Genomic DNA, 17,197 nt, shown 5'->3' on the forward strand with positions numbered 1-17,197 from the left:
AGGAAATGGGTGTTACTGGGCGGAAACACGGCGTTTTCGGGGCGTGTGGATAAAAACGCTACCGTTTCCGGAAAAAACGCAGGAGTGGCCGGAGAAACGGGGGAGTGTCTGGGCGAACGCTGGGTGTGTTTATGACGTCAAACCAGGAACGACAAGCACTGAACTGATCGCAGATGCCGAGTAAGTCTGAAGCTACTCTGAAACTGCTAAGTAGTTTGTAATCGCAATATTGCGAATACATCGGTCGCAATTTTAAGAAGCTAAGATACACTCCCAGTAGGCGTAGGCTTAGCCTGAGCAACTCTGCTAAATTCGCCTTGCGAGCGATCAACTCGGAATGAGGGCCAACATAGAACTATATGACAATAGTATTACGTCTTGTAGAATGGCGATTTCACCACCGTAAAGTCGTAGGGAGGTCATACCCACGACCTAAGAGCCAAACAGGCAGGCGGCCGGACCCAACTGGGGCACAGTAGTGACAACACAACCCCGGGACAAAAATAGAACAGTATGTAACTAAGGAGACTCCAAAAAACGATCATCTGACATCAGTATTATACATAAAACGGTCCCCCCAAATTGTAGTAAACGCAGCGGGAACAAGCAACTCGACATAAACAATTGAAAATAAAAATCTTATAGAAAACCATAGAATGCAACAAATCCAAACAGCAGAAGTGTCAGGGAAAGGGAAGGGGCGGAGGCATGAGAAGGCAATATCACTAAATGGTTAAACTTTAAGGCAGAATCTTTGGTGTGGAGGAGGAGCGATGGCCTAGCATTGAGCTCTAGGACTGGCTCCACCAGACACAGAAGGACCAAGCAGAGTCGCTCAAAACTAAACTTTATAAAAAAAAATTATGCCAAGTACAAAGAAAAATTTTATAAATCAGGTCCCAGCATCGCCATGATTCGGAGGTGACCGAGTCGAACCTCGATTCCTGTTGCTGACCGGGGTCCATGATGGCCGTGAGACTGGAGGCGTCGGAGGATCAAAACAGTGATAAGATTGAGTCCAATCCGTTAAGGCAGGTTTAGGTATAGACAGTGCAGAACAAAAATTGTCCAAGTCGTCTGGCGTGTGCAAGAAAACCTGTCTTCCCTCAAAGGTGGCTTGTATATTAAAGGGGAAGCCCCATAGGAACCGGATACCCTTCTCTTTAAGAGCCTCCGTCAGGGGCTTGAGAGATCTACGTTGCTGGAGCGTAGACCATGACAAGTCCGGAAAGATCTGAATCACATTATTATTGAATTCCAATCGATCTAATTTGCGGGCTTTAGTAAGAATCTCTTCAAGTGATAATAGTGAAGACGACATATAACGTCTCTGGGAGCTTCAGAAGAAAGACCTTTCGGCCGTAGCGCTCTGTGAGCCCTATCAAACAGAATGGTGTTATACGGTTTTGCATCCATAATCTCATTGAAGATCTTAGTGAGGGCGTCCGCAATCCCCGGGCCTTGGACATCTTCCGGCAACCCCCTGACGCGTAAGTTGTTTCTCCGGCCTCTGTTGTCAAGGTCGTCCTGTCAACGCCAAAGCGCCCTCAGTTCCTGAGCCTGAAGTGCGACAGTATCACAGAGCTTCCGTTGAAATGAGGAAACTTCATCGACGTGGTCTTCCATATCCGAAACTCGATGGGATATTTGGGAGATATCTGCCTGAAGTACGGAGATCTCAGATTTAACCGTGTCACGTATCTTTTGTTCCAAATCCAAAAAGTCTCTTTTAGTAGGCAGATCTTTTTTAGTAGGAAGTGAACGCAAGTAGTTCAAAACATCAGCCATAGAGGCTTCAGGCCCCTTGCCCAACGGTGAAGAGTCGGCTCCCGCCATCCCTCCGATGTCGGCAGGAGAGCCAGAAACAGAGGATGATGAACGAGTGTCCTCGTTCTCCATGTCCGGTTGAAGATAGCGGAGCAAATTAGATTGTAGGGACTTGTCACCAGATTTCTTAGCTGCAGATGATTTCCCGCCCCTCTTCGTTTTCCCCATCTGCAGATTTAATACATAATAGTGTACAGAGAAACAGAGGAAAGTCACATAGGTGGATCAGAAGCACTCCATATCCGACTTGTAGAGTCCCCGCTGCGGTAAGAGTGTCCCGGTCTATGTCATCAGCCACCAAACCCCATTGTATGTGGGTGATTCAGGGGGTCATGGCGTGGAGCAAAGGCTAAGTTCAAGGCATTAGAGCTGCAGGGGGGGAGGTCCAAGTAGGTTGCGAGGTAGATTTGCAGGTATCAATCAGAAAACGCATATAAACACCAGGCACGCCAGGGAGCAGCTGAGGATGGATGCAGCTGAAGTATTACAGCAGCACTGGGCGTGAGGTGAATGAATGGTGGTGAGATAGCACAAGCCAGGCTGCTGTGGGAGAGCTCAGTCTCTGTTCCCTTTTTCCCATAAATGGTAAAGTGTGCTGTGTTTGAATATAAGGGTGAATCAGCTGAGGGGGGTGCCGGCCCTAGAGCTACCAGACAGGGGCTTATATCATCTGCCAGAGTGTATGCATGTCCAGTATCCCCCGTGAACTACCTCCTGCAGCACCCACAGTCAAGATGGCCGCCGCAGCCTCCGCCCCCCGAGATATTGTAGCCTGTAGTGCCCACACTTATGATGGCCGCCGCGGCGTCTGCTCCAGGGATTCCCCACAGACTGCCTGCAGCTCACCGGCCCCAGGCTGCTCTCTCCTGCAGTATGAGCCCCAGCGTGAGTCACTGCTCCCAGACAGAAACCGCCCCAGCCTCCGGCTGCCGCTCCGCTTCTGGATCCCCACAGTGAGCCGCGGTGACGTCAGACGCCGTCGCGGATGCTTCCGCCACCACAGTCCCCGGCTTGAAGGGCGAAGGCAGGCCGCAACCCGCAGGAGCCCGTAAACGGGCACCCTGATTCCGCGGACCCGCTCGAGCACCACAGTGATTCCCCAGTAAGGTAAAGGGGCAGTGCTGGGGCGCTAGGGAGGGTTTCCAGCTGGCATAAACCCGTGCTAGTGTGCTGAAAGTACGGAGCCCTCACCCCAGGCAGCCTCTCTCCACTGCGTCCAGGCCACGCCCCTGCTACTTTATTTTTACACTGCAATTTAGATTTCAGTTTGAACACACCCCACCCAAATCTAACTCTCTGCACATGTTACATCTGCCCCACCTGCAGTGCACATGGTTTTGCCCATTTGAGGAAAATTTTGTTTTGCAATCAACCTTGAATTATAGCCTAAATACAGAAAGCAGAAATGGGCTCTATTTTTCGTCCATCCTCCTCCGGTCGTACTATCCTGAATACGCCCAATCTTGTCAGCTCTCGGAAGCTAAGCAAGTAAGGCCTAGTCAGTACTTAGATGGGATACCACCTTGGAATACTAGGTACTGTGGGCACTCCAATCAGGAGACACTTGTCTAGATATTTTGATTTTGGCCCCTCCCCGTCTGGCCTTCATTATCTTTAGACTAACTCACCATCTTCAAAGATTTTGGATCCTATTGATTAGCATACCCACCCTCTCAGTCAGAATTTGGATTCCTTCTATCGATTTAACCCTATAGGAATCTTACATTCCAAACTTATATTTTCACCACCCACTTGGTATCTTGAACCTTTATTTGTAAATAGGCAATCAAGATTTTTATAGGTGAACAAGACACATGTTCACCATGCAAAACATATTTGTTTTATTAAATGGGGACTTATTAAAGGTTTATGCTGGGCATACATTGTCAGATAAAATGCCTGTCAGACCGAGACAGATACATTTTATCTGACCCTGCTGATATCCAGGAAATACATTGTGAGATATATCACATTGCATGTCCCATGTGAAGGAATAGGGGAATATCTGTCTGCCATGGTAGGGCATAAACTGACTGATGCGTCCGACATAACACTCGGAGGGGCATGCTGGACGATTGATCGATATTTTCGGGTCGGTCAACCACATACACACTGCAATTATCTAGCCGATCCACTGATAGTGGGCGGATTGGCCAGATAATTGTAGGCTTGTATGCTCAGTATAAGTTTTATACATTATTTATCTCTACATATTTTTCCAATTACTGATCTACAGTCAGTGGTCGAAGTGGAAATTTTGAAGTGGGGGTATGCAAAAGTCAAGGACGCAATTATGCTCCAGAAAAGAGAGTGCGTGGTCACCCAAAAGAGGGCGTGGTCACCCAAAGGGGGCGTGTCCAGTGTAGTAGAACCCCTTATACTATCTAGTACTGGTGCCCCTTTCACACGGTACGAGACGAAATTCATAGCACACGGTACGAGCCGAAATTCACATTATAGCACACGGCACGAGCCGAAATTCACATTATAGCACACGGTATGAGACGAAATTCACATTATAGCACACTGAATGAGCCGAAATTCACATTGCAGCACACTGAATGAGCCGAAATTCACATTGTAGCACACTGAATGAGCCGAAATTCACATTGCAGCACACTGAATGAGCAGAAATTCACATTGTAGCACACTGAATGAGCCGAAATTCACATTGTAGCACAATGAATGAGCCGAAATTCACATTGTAGCACACTGAATGAGCCGAAATTCAAATTGTAGCACACTGAATGAGCCGAAATTCACATTGTAGCACACTGAATGAGCCGAAATTTACACTGTAGCACATTGAATGAGCCAAAATTCACATTGTAGCACACTGAATGAGCCGATATTCACATTGTAGCACACTGAATGAGCCGAAATCCACATTGTAGCACACTGAATGAGCCAAAATTCACATTGTAGTACACTGAATGAGCTGAAATTCACATTGTAGCACACTGAATGAGCCGAAATTCACATTATAGCACACTGAATGAGCTCAAATTGTGACAGCAGGGACAGCCAGAGTGTCGCACCACATTCACTATCTCACTGTGTTTTTTGGCACTTATACTTGCAAGCTGTTTTTAATTTATGTTACCACATTTTTTTATACACATTTATACATACCTTGCACATTTATTGTCACATATCCACCGACACATCTCCACACAGATTGTGACTTTTTCCTCAACATAACATACCTATTTTCCCGCATGGGCACATTTTCTCACGTCCATGTGGTTATTCTTTTTTGATCACATAGTACCATTTCTCTCACCCACACGGTACCAATAATAAACATTAGTTTTATTTATGTGTCAGGTTACTTATACACAGTCACCTGTATAGACAGTTGACACCTTCTATAAACGTAATACTTATAGTGCACTCCTGTATATCTCTCACTCTTCGGCTATCCAAATTTATTGTATGATATTATATATTTTTTCTCTATGTCCTGAGATGCTGATTCTGCATCAACATTATATACTTTCAAACAAATATCAGGTTGGATTGCAAAACCCTGGGTTGAATCTTCATAATAATTTTGCCAAATTTTCTGGACGAATGGTGGCATGTACCTCCGCCTACCATTAAGGGCTGGCCCCAGTTTAATTTTGCGTAACAACTAACATGTATGCCTTCTGACATGCCTAACAGTAATAAGAGCACTGACAATATGATTTGACCATTATGTTATTGATCAACCACATCAGGCATATCGTTCCATCAAAAAAATATAGAGCTCATGTTGGGAGGTGAGCCCCGATCAGAACGCGTTGCCATGGGGACGTGATGCCTGCGGCGGCACGTTGCCATGGTGGCGCGCTATCATTATAACCCACTTTGGTTGACTGATTTCCGGAAGTGACGTTACGCGCCCTGTGAGGTGAGAGCCTTGCCTTGTTGGCACGTCGCCGGACATGACGCGTCGCCGGGTGCCGTGCGTTGCCGTGGCGCGTTGCTGTGGTGATGCACCGCCGTGGGTGATGCGTCGCCGAGTGCTGCGCGCTGCCATGGCGGCGCGGCTTTGTGGTTGCGCGTCACCGGAAATGACGCGTCCCTTGGTGCTGCGCGTTACCATGACGACGACGCACAACTAATCCTGCAATTAGGCTCCTGTGAATTTAGGTTATTATACCTTATATATGTAGCCTTCCTTAATTCTATGTGCATAGTTTCTCCCTCTCATATAAGTCACCAAGGGTACATTATTGATCAATATTGCAATTAGGCATATTTAGCTTATTTCCTGGTTACCCATGCACCAATAGGGATGTATCAAATGGGGGTGGTTAGCATACCCCTGCCCTCTATTTCCTTTATATACTGCTCAGTATAAGTGAACCATACCAGTGAACAAGCCTGTAAAAGGTGAAACGGTCTGTTTGGTTAGTGGAGATATAGGGCGGCGCGCAGCCCATATCTCTCTGGTGATATCCCGGTCATGTAAGCGGCCACTTGGGCAAATCTACATTAGTATCAATTGCTTACTTTTGATAACTTTTTATGCACCACTCACTTTAAACCTTTAATACATTATTTTGGCATATATATCTCTTTTCTCTAAGAGATTACCTTTCAAGGTTCATGTCAGTGGCGTGCCGTGAGGTCAGTGGCTGGTGAGGCATGCCCACTACCGCTGCTGTCAGTGATCGCTACTGTACTGTCACCCCCGTCAGCTTCCAATCCCTGTTAATGTTGCCGCCAGGTACTGCCCCCACTGTTAATTGCCAGTCCGATGCTACCGCCAATGCCCGCGAAGTCTGGGGAGCAGTGGAAGCCAAGGTCTGGGCAGCAGAGGTGCCCCGGGTTAAGGAGAGCAGCAGAGGGTCTGCCTGGAGGCATAGAAGCAGGTTCAGAGCTGCAGAGCGGTTGATCGAGACAGTGGCAGTAATCTTTACACCTCCTGTTATACCCGTGCGTGCACTCACTAATCACTCCCCCCTCCCCTTATAAGCAGCACATATGCACTAATCACCCCTCCCCCTCTTCCCTTATACCCAGGCACACATACAGTAATCACCCCCCTCCCCTTATACCCCTGCACAGTGCACACATACAGTAATCACCCCCCATCCCGTTATACCCAGGTAAACACATCCAGTAATTACCCCCCCCCCCCCCCCCTTACACCCGGCACACATGCAGTAGTCACACACCCTAACCTTATACCCGGCACAAACGCACTAATCACCCCCCCCCCCCCCACACACCCACACACACACACACATACTCCCAATGCCACAGTACGCACATCTCGCTGAAACAATGAGAGCAGGACGGCCTGTGCGCAATACACAGCAGCGCTCAGCATGGACACTGACCTGTGTAGATAAGGAGGCCGTGGATCACTTCATTCACAAGAACTAAGCTCCTGGAAGGAAGCGGGCGGGCGGCTGTGCGCCAGTCTCTGACAGTGTCTGCGGCGGGTGGGGACCATGTGACAGCTGAAGTGCATGTCCGGCTGCGGTGCGGTCTGACGCCTTACCTGGAGTAATGGTGCGGTTAGCCCTGGCGGCAGAGAGTGCAGCTGCTCCCGGCTTCCACTGGCGATGAATGACAGGAGCGGCGGTGCAGTGTAGAGGGAGGACAACGGAGTCTCTCAGCACTACTGAAGGTGGGATGGACCCAAATCTGATGCCCAATCATATCTGCCTCAGAGACAGGGCCGTGCTTTCATGTGGGCTGAAAGCACGCCGCTGTCACTGAGGCACTTATACTAGTGCCGCTTATACTGATTTTTTAAATGGGCTTTTTACTGCCCATAGCTTGGCCCCGCCCCTCACTTCCGGCCCTTTATCATTGCCAGCGGGAGGCACTGATTTCTGTGCCTCCAAAAACTAATTTAAACCTATTTTTAATATACAAATGATTCAAATAATATAAAGCATATACTTATGACACATAATATGTGTCATAAGTATCTTCTTTGCATTATTGTTATCATTAATGACAGGGGAGGCACTGCCTCCCCTGACTGCACGTCCCTGGTTCATGTTGCAAACTATGCCTATAATGTGATTGTTTTGACGTATATGTCTTTCTCTCTTTTTTCTAAGAGATTGCTTTTCAATGTTCTAAGAGATTGCTTTTCAATGTTCATGCTGCAAATTGTGCCTATACTGTGATTGAACAGCTGACCTGCTCTTAAGACAAACTGACACACCGTTTAGCTTGAATAGCAAAAAACAAATCAAAATATCTGACTTAATAGGTTGTTTTGACACATTTGTCTCTTTTTTTTCTCTAAGAGACTGCCTTTCAATGCTCATGTTGCTAATTATGCCCACTTTAAACTTTTAATAGATTACTTTGACATATATGTCACTTTTTTCCCAAGAGACTGTCTTTCAATGCTCCTGCTGCAAATTAGGCTCAGAATGTGTTTGTTTTGACATATATGTCCTTCTTTCTTGGTCCAAGAAATAGCCTTCTAATGTTTATGCTGCAAACTATGCCTATACTGTGATTGCACTGCCAATTTGTTTTTAGGACAAATTTACATACTTTGCATAGCTTCAACAGCACTAATACAAATTTGCACATCTGACACTAAAAATTTATTTTGCTATATTTGTCTTTCCCTTCTGTTTGAAGAGATTACTTTTCAATTCTCATGATGCTAAATTATGTCTATAATATGATTAAATAGTTAATCTGCTTTTAGGACCATTTTACAGACCTGATTCAGCCTGAATACTAACACCCAATTCTCTTTATAACTAATCGTACTTGATTGCTATCAATCAGCTGCACTTGGTCGTTGTACATAGATTTACAAGCTACTATCTTCTCTTGTTCTTTTTCTTCCATACCCAATTCATGCACTATTGGCATTTATTGCTACCATTTTTCTTTCCTTACACTCGTGCACATCTGTGCTAATGTGCTCTCTCATCCAGTTTTTCTCACCACGGTGATGGTGACTAATATTTGTGGAAGCCTCAGTTCTGGACAGCAGAAGCACATTTCTGTTTACCAGGAATAAGTACTCACTCATCCAACCGTTTACGGCCATACTCCACAGGAGACGCCTAATCTCGTTTGATCTAAAGGGCCCTACTCACTGGCCGACCCGCCGCCGAGCTGCCCGACGGCGGATACGGCCGACGAGCGCCCCGGCGGCGGGGGGGGGGCAGTGACGGGGCGAGATCGTCCATATTGGCCTGCATGCACAGCCGACGGGAGACCAGCGATGAACGAGCGCGGGGCCGCGCATCGTTCATCGCTGGAGTCTCCACACTAAAAGATATGAACGAGTTCTCGTTCATTTATGAACGAGATCGTTCATATCTTTCAAAAAAACGGCCAGTGTGTAGGGCCTATTAGAAGCAAAGCTCTGGAAGACCTGGTCAGTACTTGTTTGGGAGACTGCCAAGAAACACCAGGTGCAGTAAACTTGGCTGGAAAGCAGCACTGCAGCAGGAACATTCCTCTAAATTTCTTCTTCTCCTCTTTCAATAGAAACAATAGATTGATCTTTATAAGTTTCATATATGAATGTCCATATCTTCTCTCAAACTTATTGTGTCTTTAAAACCACTTCTTTATGATTCAATCCACTATCTGTTGGCTATCATTAATATTTATCAACTCAGCGGATTATACACTCATGTCTAATCCGCTGCATAAAAATGCCTATGGTGACACTACTGTCAGACATTGATACAGTAGGTGGTTCAACACCATATTAGGCAACAAACCTTTCAATCTAATGGTGCCTAGATTAACTCACGGGATATCATCACGTGAGATTCTAGCTATCCACCTGCTGATAGTGGACATATGTTAAGCTACTCCTGCGTTTATATATAATCATTTTTCATCTTTTGTAGTATTTACGGTTTATTAATTTGAATTACCTTGGTATATATATTTGTGTTTAGAATACCTTATTTTTATTGTCCACTATATTTTATATGATCCTAAATAAAGGTTACATTTTACTGTCTCATCTTTTCAAAAAGAGTGCCCCAGCATAGTCTTTCTTTTTCTCTCTTGATTTTTTTCAATGTAAACCCACTGACTCTGGGAGCACCACCGACGGTTTATTTACACATCAGTGTTATATCTCCAAGGTCGGTTACGGACATTTTACCTTACAATAAGGTTCTGTCTGTTACTATTTACTAGTGCGGAACATCCCCTTTTTTCTTTTTGCATTAAGAGGGAGAGTGACGATAGGGAGAGAGAGAGTGACGACAGGGAGAGAGAGAGTGACGACAGGGAGAGAGAGAGTGACGACAGTGACAGCAGGGAGTGAGAGAGTGACGACAGGGAGAGAGAGAGTGACGACAGTGACAGCAGGGAGAGAGAGAGTGACGACAGGGAGAGAGAGAGTGACGACAGGGAGAGAGAGTGACGACAGTGACAGCAGGGAGTGAGAGTGACGACAGGTAGAGAGAGTGACGACAGTAACAGCAGGGAGAGAGAGAGTGACAGTAGGGACAGTAACGAGAGGGTGAGAGCAGGGGAACATTACCTGACTTATTTGTTGTGGCTGGCGGCTAGTGGAGGTGAGCGGCGGGTGGCAGTGAGCAGCGGGCGGCGGGCAGCTGGCGGTGGTGAGCAGCGTGCGGGTGGCGGCGGTGAGTACAGTGCTCTACACGGCCGCCGCGCAGGGACGGGAGGACAATGTGCAGCAGGATGGCCACTTCCCTCGCCTCCTGCTGCACTTCATTTCCAGGTCAGTGGAAGAAGTGGTGGTATACCATACCGCCGTACACCGCCCCACTTCGACCACTGTCTACAGTATACATTTAATTCAAGAATGCTTTCAAAAAAGGTTTTTTATGTCTTTGCTCTCAGGTACACTTGGAGATTCAAAAAAAAACCTTGCCCCATACTAAGTGGGGTTGATTTGTGAAACCCCTTGCACCACACTAAACTACACGCTGTGACACACTATGTTCTGCAGAAGACAACCAGGCACATTTATTGAACTGAAATAACTAAATGTAGCTTTTGTGGTTTTATCGAAAATATAATTTGGCACGGTATGAAATAACATTGTGAACAATACAATAATAAGACAGCATGGATGAACGGATTACATATGATTTACCGGCGGACGGGATGCCGGCAGTGTAGCGAGTGCAGCAAACCCGCAATGGGACTGTTAGCGCTGACCCCGCTGCCTGCATTCTGGCAGACGGAATGCCACTGTCGGGATATTGACAGCTGGCATCCCGTCCACCGGTAAATCATATGTAATCCGTTCATCCATGCTGTCTTATTATTGTGTTGTTCACAATGTTATTTCATACCGTGCCAAATGATATTTTTCAATAAAATCACAAAAATCAGGATCTATTCCCACTATGGGGTATATTCAATAAGAGGAGTCGGGTCCATTCCGACATGCAGTTGTTGGAATGGGCCCGAAAACCCCTATGGACGTCCAAATCCGACTGTCGGCTGCGTGCGGAGGGGGGAGCTCCCAGCAGCGCCTGGCAGAGGTGATGTCTGCGGCGGCGGGGGAGGCACTGCAAGGAGAGAGGTGCCTGACCAGGGGATGGCCGTCAAGGTATCTCTCTTCCCCGATCCCTGTAGCCCGCCGCACCGCTCCCCGTCTCCTCACCTCAATCCGACTTGTTTTCAAGTCGGATTGAGTTTGTCGGAAACGGGGCTAAAACCTGTCGGGTTTGGCCCCGTTTCCGACAATGCACACTGATCGCGGCTGAAGCTGCCGATCAGCGTGCATTCCGACAAGTCGGGTTTCCCGACTTGTCGGAAAAAACGGGACCGGAATGAATAGGTCGGAACCCCTTCCAACCTAAAACTGTCGGAAACTGACGTCTTTCCGACAAGACGGCAGCTTCCAACAGTTATTGAATATACCCCTAAATAGGTGTAGTAGACACCCACAAGCGGGAATAGCCTTTGTGCACCGGGATTCTGGCGGTCGGTATTGTCAGCTATCTGGATTTTAGCGTAGGTATCCTGAACTCCAGAATCCTGACAGCCAGCAAATTAACTGCACCCCTGATGAAAGTGGAGCGGCAGCTCATTGACTTATACTATGAACAGGTTAATAACTGTCCATAATTTGATAATATCGGCAGCATATTACATAAACCTCATTTGTCACAACCTTATGCAATGGATCAATACTGTATATATTATCTATAATACTCTATATTATCACATATTATCTCAAGGATTAAATGTATATATATTTACATATATCTGTACAATATATAAGCAGCACTCAGAAGCAATGTACTGCAAGTTGGGGTCCTGTTGTATGGATGGATGCCAGCATGGCAATAGCAACAATAGTCAAATTATAAGCTTGTATCCTTGCTTGATTTTATCCTGGGACTTGTAGTTCCACAACTTTATTTTCCCAACATGGGGAGGACAATGTGGTATAAGCTCAAATGCTGATTAAACAAATACTTTGTACACAGTTACCTGCCCACCCTATTCCTGACTCTTCAGTCTTTGTGGGCAGATATAGGGAGTCATTCCGACCCGATCGCTCGCTGCAGTTTGTCGCAGCGATTGGGTTGGAACTGCGCCGGCGCTGCAGTGCGCCGGCGCATGGCAGGTTTCGTTACCTAGCGATCGCCTCTGAGACAGAGGCGGTCGCTAGGCGGGAGGGGGATGAACGGCGGCGTTTAGCCACCGTTTAGGGGGAGCGGTCCGGCCAACGCAGACGTGGCTGGACCGTTGGGGGGGGGGGCGGCGGCTGCGTGATGTGTCACACAGCCGCTGCGGCCAGCAGGAGCGACGAGCAACTCCCGGCCAGCCGCAGGAGCTGCGCTGGCCGGGAGTTACTCCTCAAATACAAAGGCATCGCCTCTGTGCGATGCATTTGTATTTGTGCGGGGGGGCCGGCACTGACATGCGAGGCGGACTAGCCCTGTGCTGCCCCCCCCCCCCGAATGTCTGAGTTAACGATCGTAGCTGTGCTAAATTTAGCACAGCTACGATCAACTCGGAATGACCCCCATAGTCCAAACCCCACTTAGATAGGTAAATTGACCTAACCATAGTTACCTATCTGCAACAGTGCATGTCCCAAGACCAGGGCCGGCTCCAGGCCTGTTGGCACCCTATGCAAAATTTTCTTAAAAAGCCCCTCCCCCCAAGACCGAAGGCGCGTGTGCGCTCCTGGGAAAGTGGGCATGGCCTGGCAACTATTGGCCTCCCTTGGAGTCCTGCACACCGTGTAGCTATGTCATCCTTGTGATTGGCTGTAGCGGAGCGCATCCCCGGGGACCAACCTATTTTAGAAAAGTGATTACCCGGCACTCAAAACTGAGTAAAATACGCACTGTAACGCATTTAGCGATCACTGTACATGTAATTGCTAAATAGTGTAAGCTGACATACTGTATGTCAGATAATGTTTATTCTAATTTGTGTTTTTATCTTTCAGAATGCTGGCAAAGAAGAATGTGCTTATATTTTGCCAGAACCTCAAGATCTCTTTCAAGCTTCACAGATGAAGTTTGAAGACTTTACAAAAGACCTTCGTAAAATAAAGAAAGATTTGCTTGGTATGTTAAGAGAATCTAGATTTTGTTTCAGAAATTACAAATTTACAAAATGATATACTGTAACAAGACAGGAGAAAGAACAATGAGAATAAATAATAATTAAAATTATTAATAATAAATAGACTACCAATAAGCAATAGCACAGTAGTACAGACTGCTCTTGGCTACTCATGATGTTAAATACACACACGCACACGCACACACACAAGCACCTCATTTCTCATACGTCCTAGAGGATGCTAGGGTCCATTTCATGACCATGGGGTATAGACGGTTCCGCAGGAGCCATGGGCACTTTAAGACTTTTCAAGGGTGTGAACTGGTTCCTCCCTCTATGCCCCTCCTCCAGACCTCAGTTTTAGAAATGTGTCCAGGCAGACTGGATGCACTCCAGAGGAGCTCTACTGAGTTTCTCTGAAAAGACTTATGTTAGGTTTTTTATTTTCAGGGAGAACTGCTGGCAACAGTCTCCCTGCTTCGTGGGACTGAGGGGGCAGAAGTAGGAACCAACTTCCTAAAGAGTTTAATGGCTCTGCTTCTGGCTGACGGGACACCATTAGCTCCTGAAGGGAACTAAACGCTAGCCGTGCCTGGATGCTCACTCCCACAGCATGCCGTCACCCCCCTCACAGAGCCATAATTCAGAAGACAGGTTATTGTTAGAAGACAGATCTTCAATCAAGAAAGTGACGGCTAAAGCATACCTCCCAACTGTCCCGATTTTCGCGGGACAGTCCCGTTTTTTGGGGACTGTCCCGCTGTCCCACCAGCGGGCCGCAGTGTCCCGCGGTGGGGGGGTCAGTTGGGAGGCTCTGTCAATCGCTGCTCTGCTTAGCAGAGCAGCGGTGAATAGACGCTGTGCGCATGCGCACAGCGTCTATTCAGTGGAGTCAGAGGGAGAGGGAGCATGCCAGCGGCTCACAGAGCGCTGGGCATGCCCCCTCAGTGATGAAAACGGGGGCGTGGCTCGCGATCACGGGTCCTCTCACAAAGCCACGCACCCTTTTCATGGGCAACGCCCCTTTTTCAGGGAACGCGCGCGGCTTCGCCGCGCAAGTGTCCCGCTCCACAGAACAGTAAAGTTGGGAGGTATGCTAAAGGTACTGCGCAGCTGGCGGGAGCGCAGCGCGCCATGTTGCCCACACATACACAGGCACTGCAGGGTGCAGGGGGTTGGGGGGCACCCCGGGCAGCATGAAACCTATGGAAACTGGCATAAATAAGGGGCATAAGTTGCTGAGGCACAGTCCTAAAAGCTGAGGAGAAACACACCATTGAAGAGTGGAGCTTCCTCCTTAGTCAGCCAGCACACTGCTCAGTGCCATTTCCTCTCTCTCTCCTCAGGCTGCAGAGTCAACGCTGGTCCTCCACTACTGGACAAGTATCAGGGTGTAAAAAAGGGGGGGGGGGGGCACAGTGAAATTCACTATATAATTGTGTGATTAGCATTATAAAAGTGCTCCATGCAAGTGGGCATTTTGTGTTCACAGACATTGTATTACTGGCACTGGGTTGTGAACTGGCAAATCCTATCTGTGTCCCTCTGACAGATTTTACTGTGGGTCTGTCCCCTATAAGTCCCGGAGTGTCTGTGGTGTGGTTGAGCACATGTGTGACATGTCTGTGGCAGGGAATCTCTTCCTCTGTGGAAGACATGTTAGAAACACAGAGGTGTAATATGACACCAAGAGCCTGACTGGGTGAAAGGTTACATGATAGTGTGAATCACTACTGAATCTCATACAGAAAACTGAATATAATATGTTGAAGATGTGATTTTTAATAGTTCTGCCTTTCATCCACAGGGACCCCTCTGGGTCACATACAAATTTGCAAGTAGTACAAACTGATACCGACACGGACTCTGTTTCCTGTGTCGACACTAGTGATTCCAGGGGAATAGGTCCTAAATTAGCAAAAAAGCAATCAAAACATGTTTTAGCTATAAAGGTGGTGTTAGAAGTTACGAAGCCCCTCTTTTACCACAAGTACAGGGTTTACTTTAGTAAAGAAGTAATGTAATTTTCCCTCCACCTCAGGAACAGTCTCTTGGAGGGAGTCTGATTTAACCTGAAAAGAAATTTCATATTCCCAAAAGGAATTCAGGCAGCTTACCTTTTTCCAGAAGGTGGGAGTCACCCCGCATTTTAGACAGGGCACTGTCATAAAAGAGAAAAGGTGTTTCTCCCTGCGCCTGGAATGGCTTCACTTAAGGAGCCGACAGGCGCAAGTGAGTGAGGTGATCTATTGATGTGGCCAATAAGACACTACTCAGGCCTACCGTTGTGTGTGCGTGGATGAGTAGTGCTATTGAGAAGTGGTCAGAAAACTTGTCATTAGACATTGACACAATAGATGGAGACGAGATACTCCTAACGTTAGGTCATATCAAAGACGCTGCTGCGTACGTACTAGAAACCATGAAATATTTTGGTCTCTTGGGATCAAGAACCGCTACCATGGCAGTATCGGCTCGGAGGGCGTTGTGGATTCGCCAGTGGAATGCTGATGCAGATTCCAAAAGAAATATGGAGGCTCTCCCGTATAAAGGTGAGGCCTTGTTTGGTGATGGGCTGGATGCGTTAGTCTCTGCGGCTACCGCAGGTAAGTCGACATTCTTGCCTTATGCTCCTACACCGGCGAAAAAGACACATCACTCTCACATGCAGTCCTTTCGGCCAACAAATACAAAAAGGCCAAAGGTTCCCCCTTTTTTACAGGTAGAGGAATGGGGAAAGGAAAGAAATCCGCAGCGTCTCCCGGATCACAGGAGCAGAAGTCCACCCCTGCTTCTGCCAAATCTGCATCATGACGCTGGGCTCCCTTGCGGGAGTCCGCTCTGGATTCAATCTGGCCTGGACCCATGGATCTTACAAATAGTGTCCCATGGGTACAAACTAGAGTTTCAAGACGTCCCCCCCATGCCAATTTTTCAAATCGACCTTGCCAGCTTCTCTTCCAGAAAGAGAGGCAGTAACAACGGCAATTCAAAAATTATGTCAGGATCAGGTCATTGTCCTGGTACCCTTGTCACAGCAAGGAGAAGGTTTTTATTCAAGCCTCTGCGTAGTTCCGAAGCCGGACGGCTCGGTCAGACCGATTTTAAATCTGAAAAATCTGAATCTCTACCTGAAAAGGTTCAAGATGGAATCCCTGAGGGTAGTGATTTCCAGTCTGGAGGAGGGAGACTTCATGGTGTCAGTAGATATAAAGGATGCTTACTTGCATGTTCCCATTTATCCTCCTCACCAAGCTTATCTGAGATTCGCAGTACAGGATTGCTGTTACCAGTTCCAGACGTTGCCATTCGGACTCTCCACGGCACCGAGGGTATTCACCAAGGTGATGGAGGAGATGATGGTCCTCCTTCGTCAAAAAGGAGTCAATATAATCCTTATCTGAATGATCTCCTGATAAAAGCGAGATTCAGGGAACAGTTGGTGCAGAACATCGCACTCTCCCTGTCAATACTCCAACAACACGGTTGGATCCTGAATTTTCCAAAGTCGCAATTGGAACCGACGACAAGATTGTCCTTTTTAGGGATGATTCTGGACACAGAAGTACGGAGAGTATTTCTTCCAGTGGAAAAGGCTCTGGAAATCCAGAAAATGGTCAAACAAATATTGAAACCAACAAGCGTGTTTATCCATCAATGCATACGGTTGTTGGGGGGAAAATGATAGCGGCCTATGAGGCCATACAGTTTGGCCGATTTTATGACAGAGTATTCCAGTGAGACCTGTTGGACAAGTGGTCCGGATCCCATCTACACATGCACCGGAATAATCCTGTCCCCCAAAGCCAGGATTTCGCTCCTGTGGTGGCTATACAGTTCTCATCTACTAGAGGGA

General features: G+C 47.2%; 1 protein-coding gene across 1 annotated transcript in view; it reads left to right on the top strand.

The window, feature by feature from the left end:
• The window catches only part of FMN2 (formin 2), a 428,360-nt gene that overhangs the window by 310,719 nt on the left and 100,444 nt on the right, over positions 1 to 17,197 (top strand). Inside the window, exon 13 of the mRNA XM_063917606.1 lies at positions 13,223 to 13,343. Within this exon, the coding sequence (XP_063773676.1) occupies positions 13,223 to 13,343 (121 nt within the window). The remainder of the gene's footprint in view (positions 1 to 13,222; positions 13,344 to 17,197) is intronic.

This window comes from Pseudophryne corroboree, chromosome 4 (assembly GCF_028390025.1).
Source record: "Pseudophryne corroboree isolate aPseCor3 chromosome 4, aPseCor3.hap2, whole genome shotgun sequence".
Lineage (NCBI taxonomy): Eukaryota > Metazoa > Chordata > Amphibia > Anura > Myobatrachidae > Pseudophryne > Pseudophryne corroboree.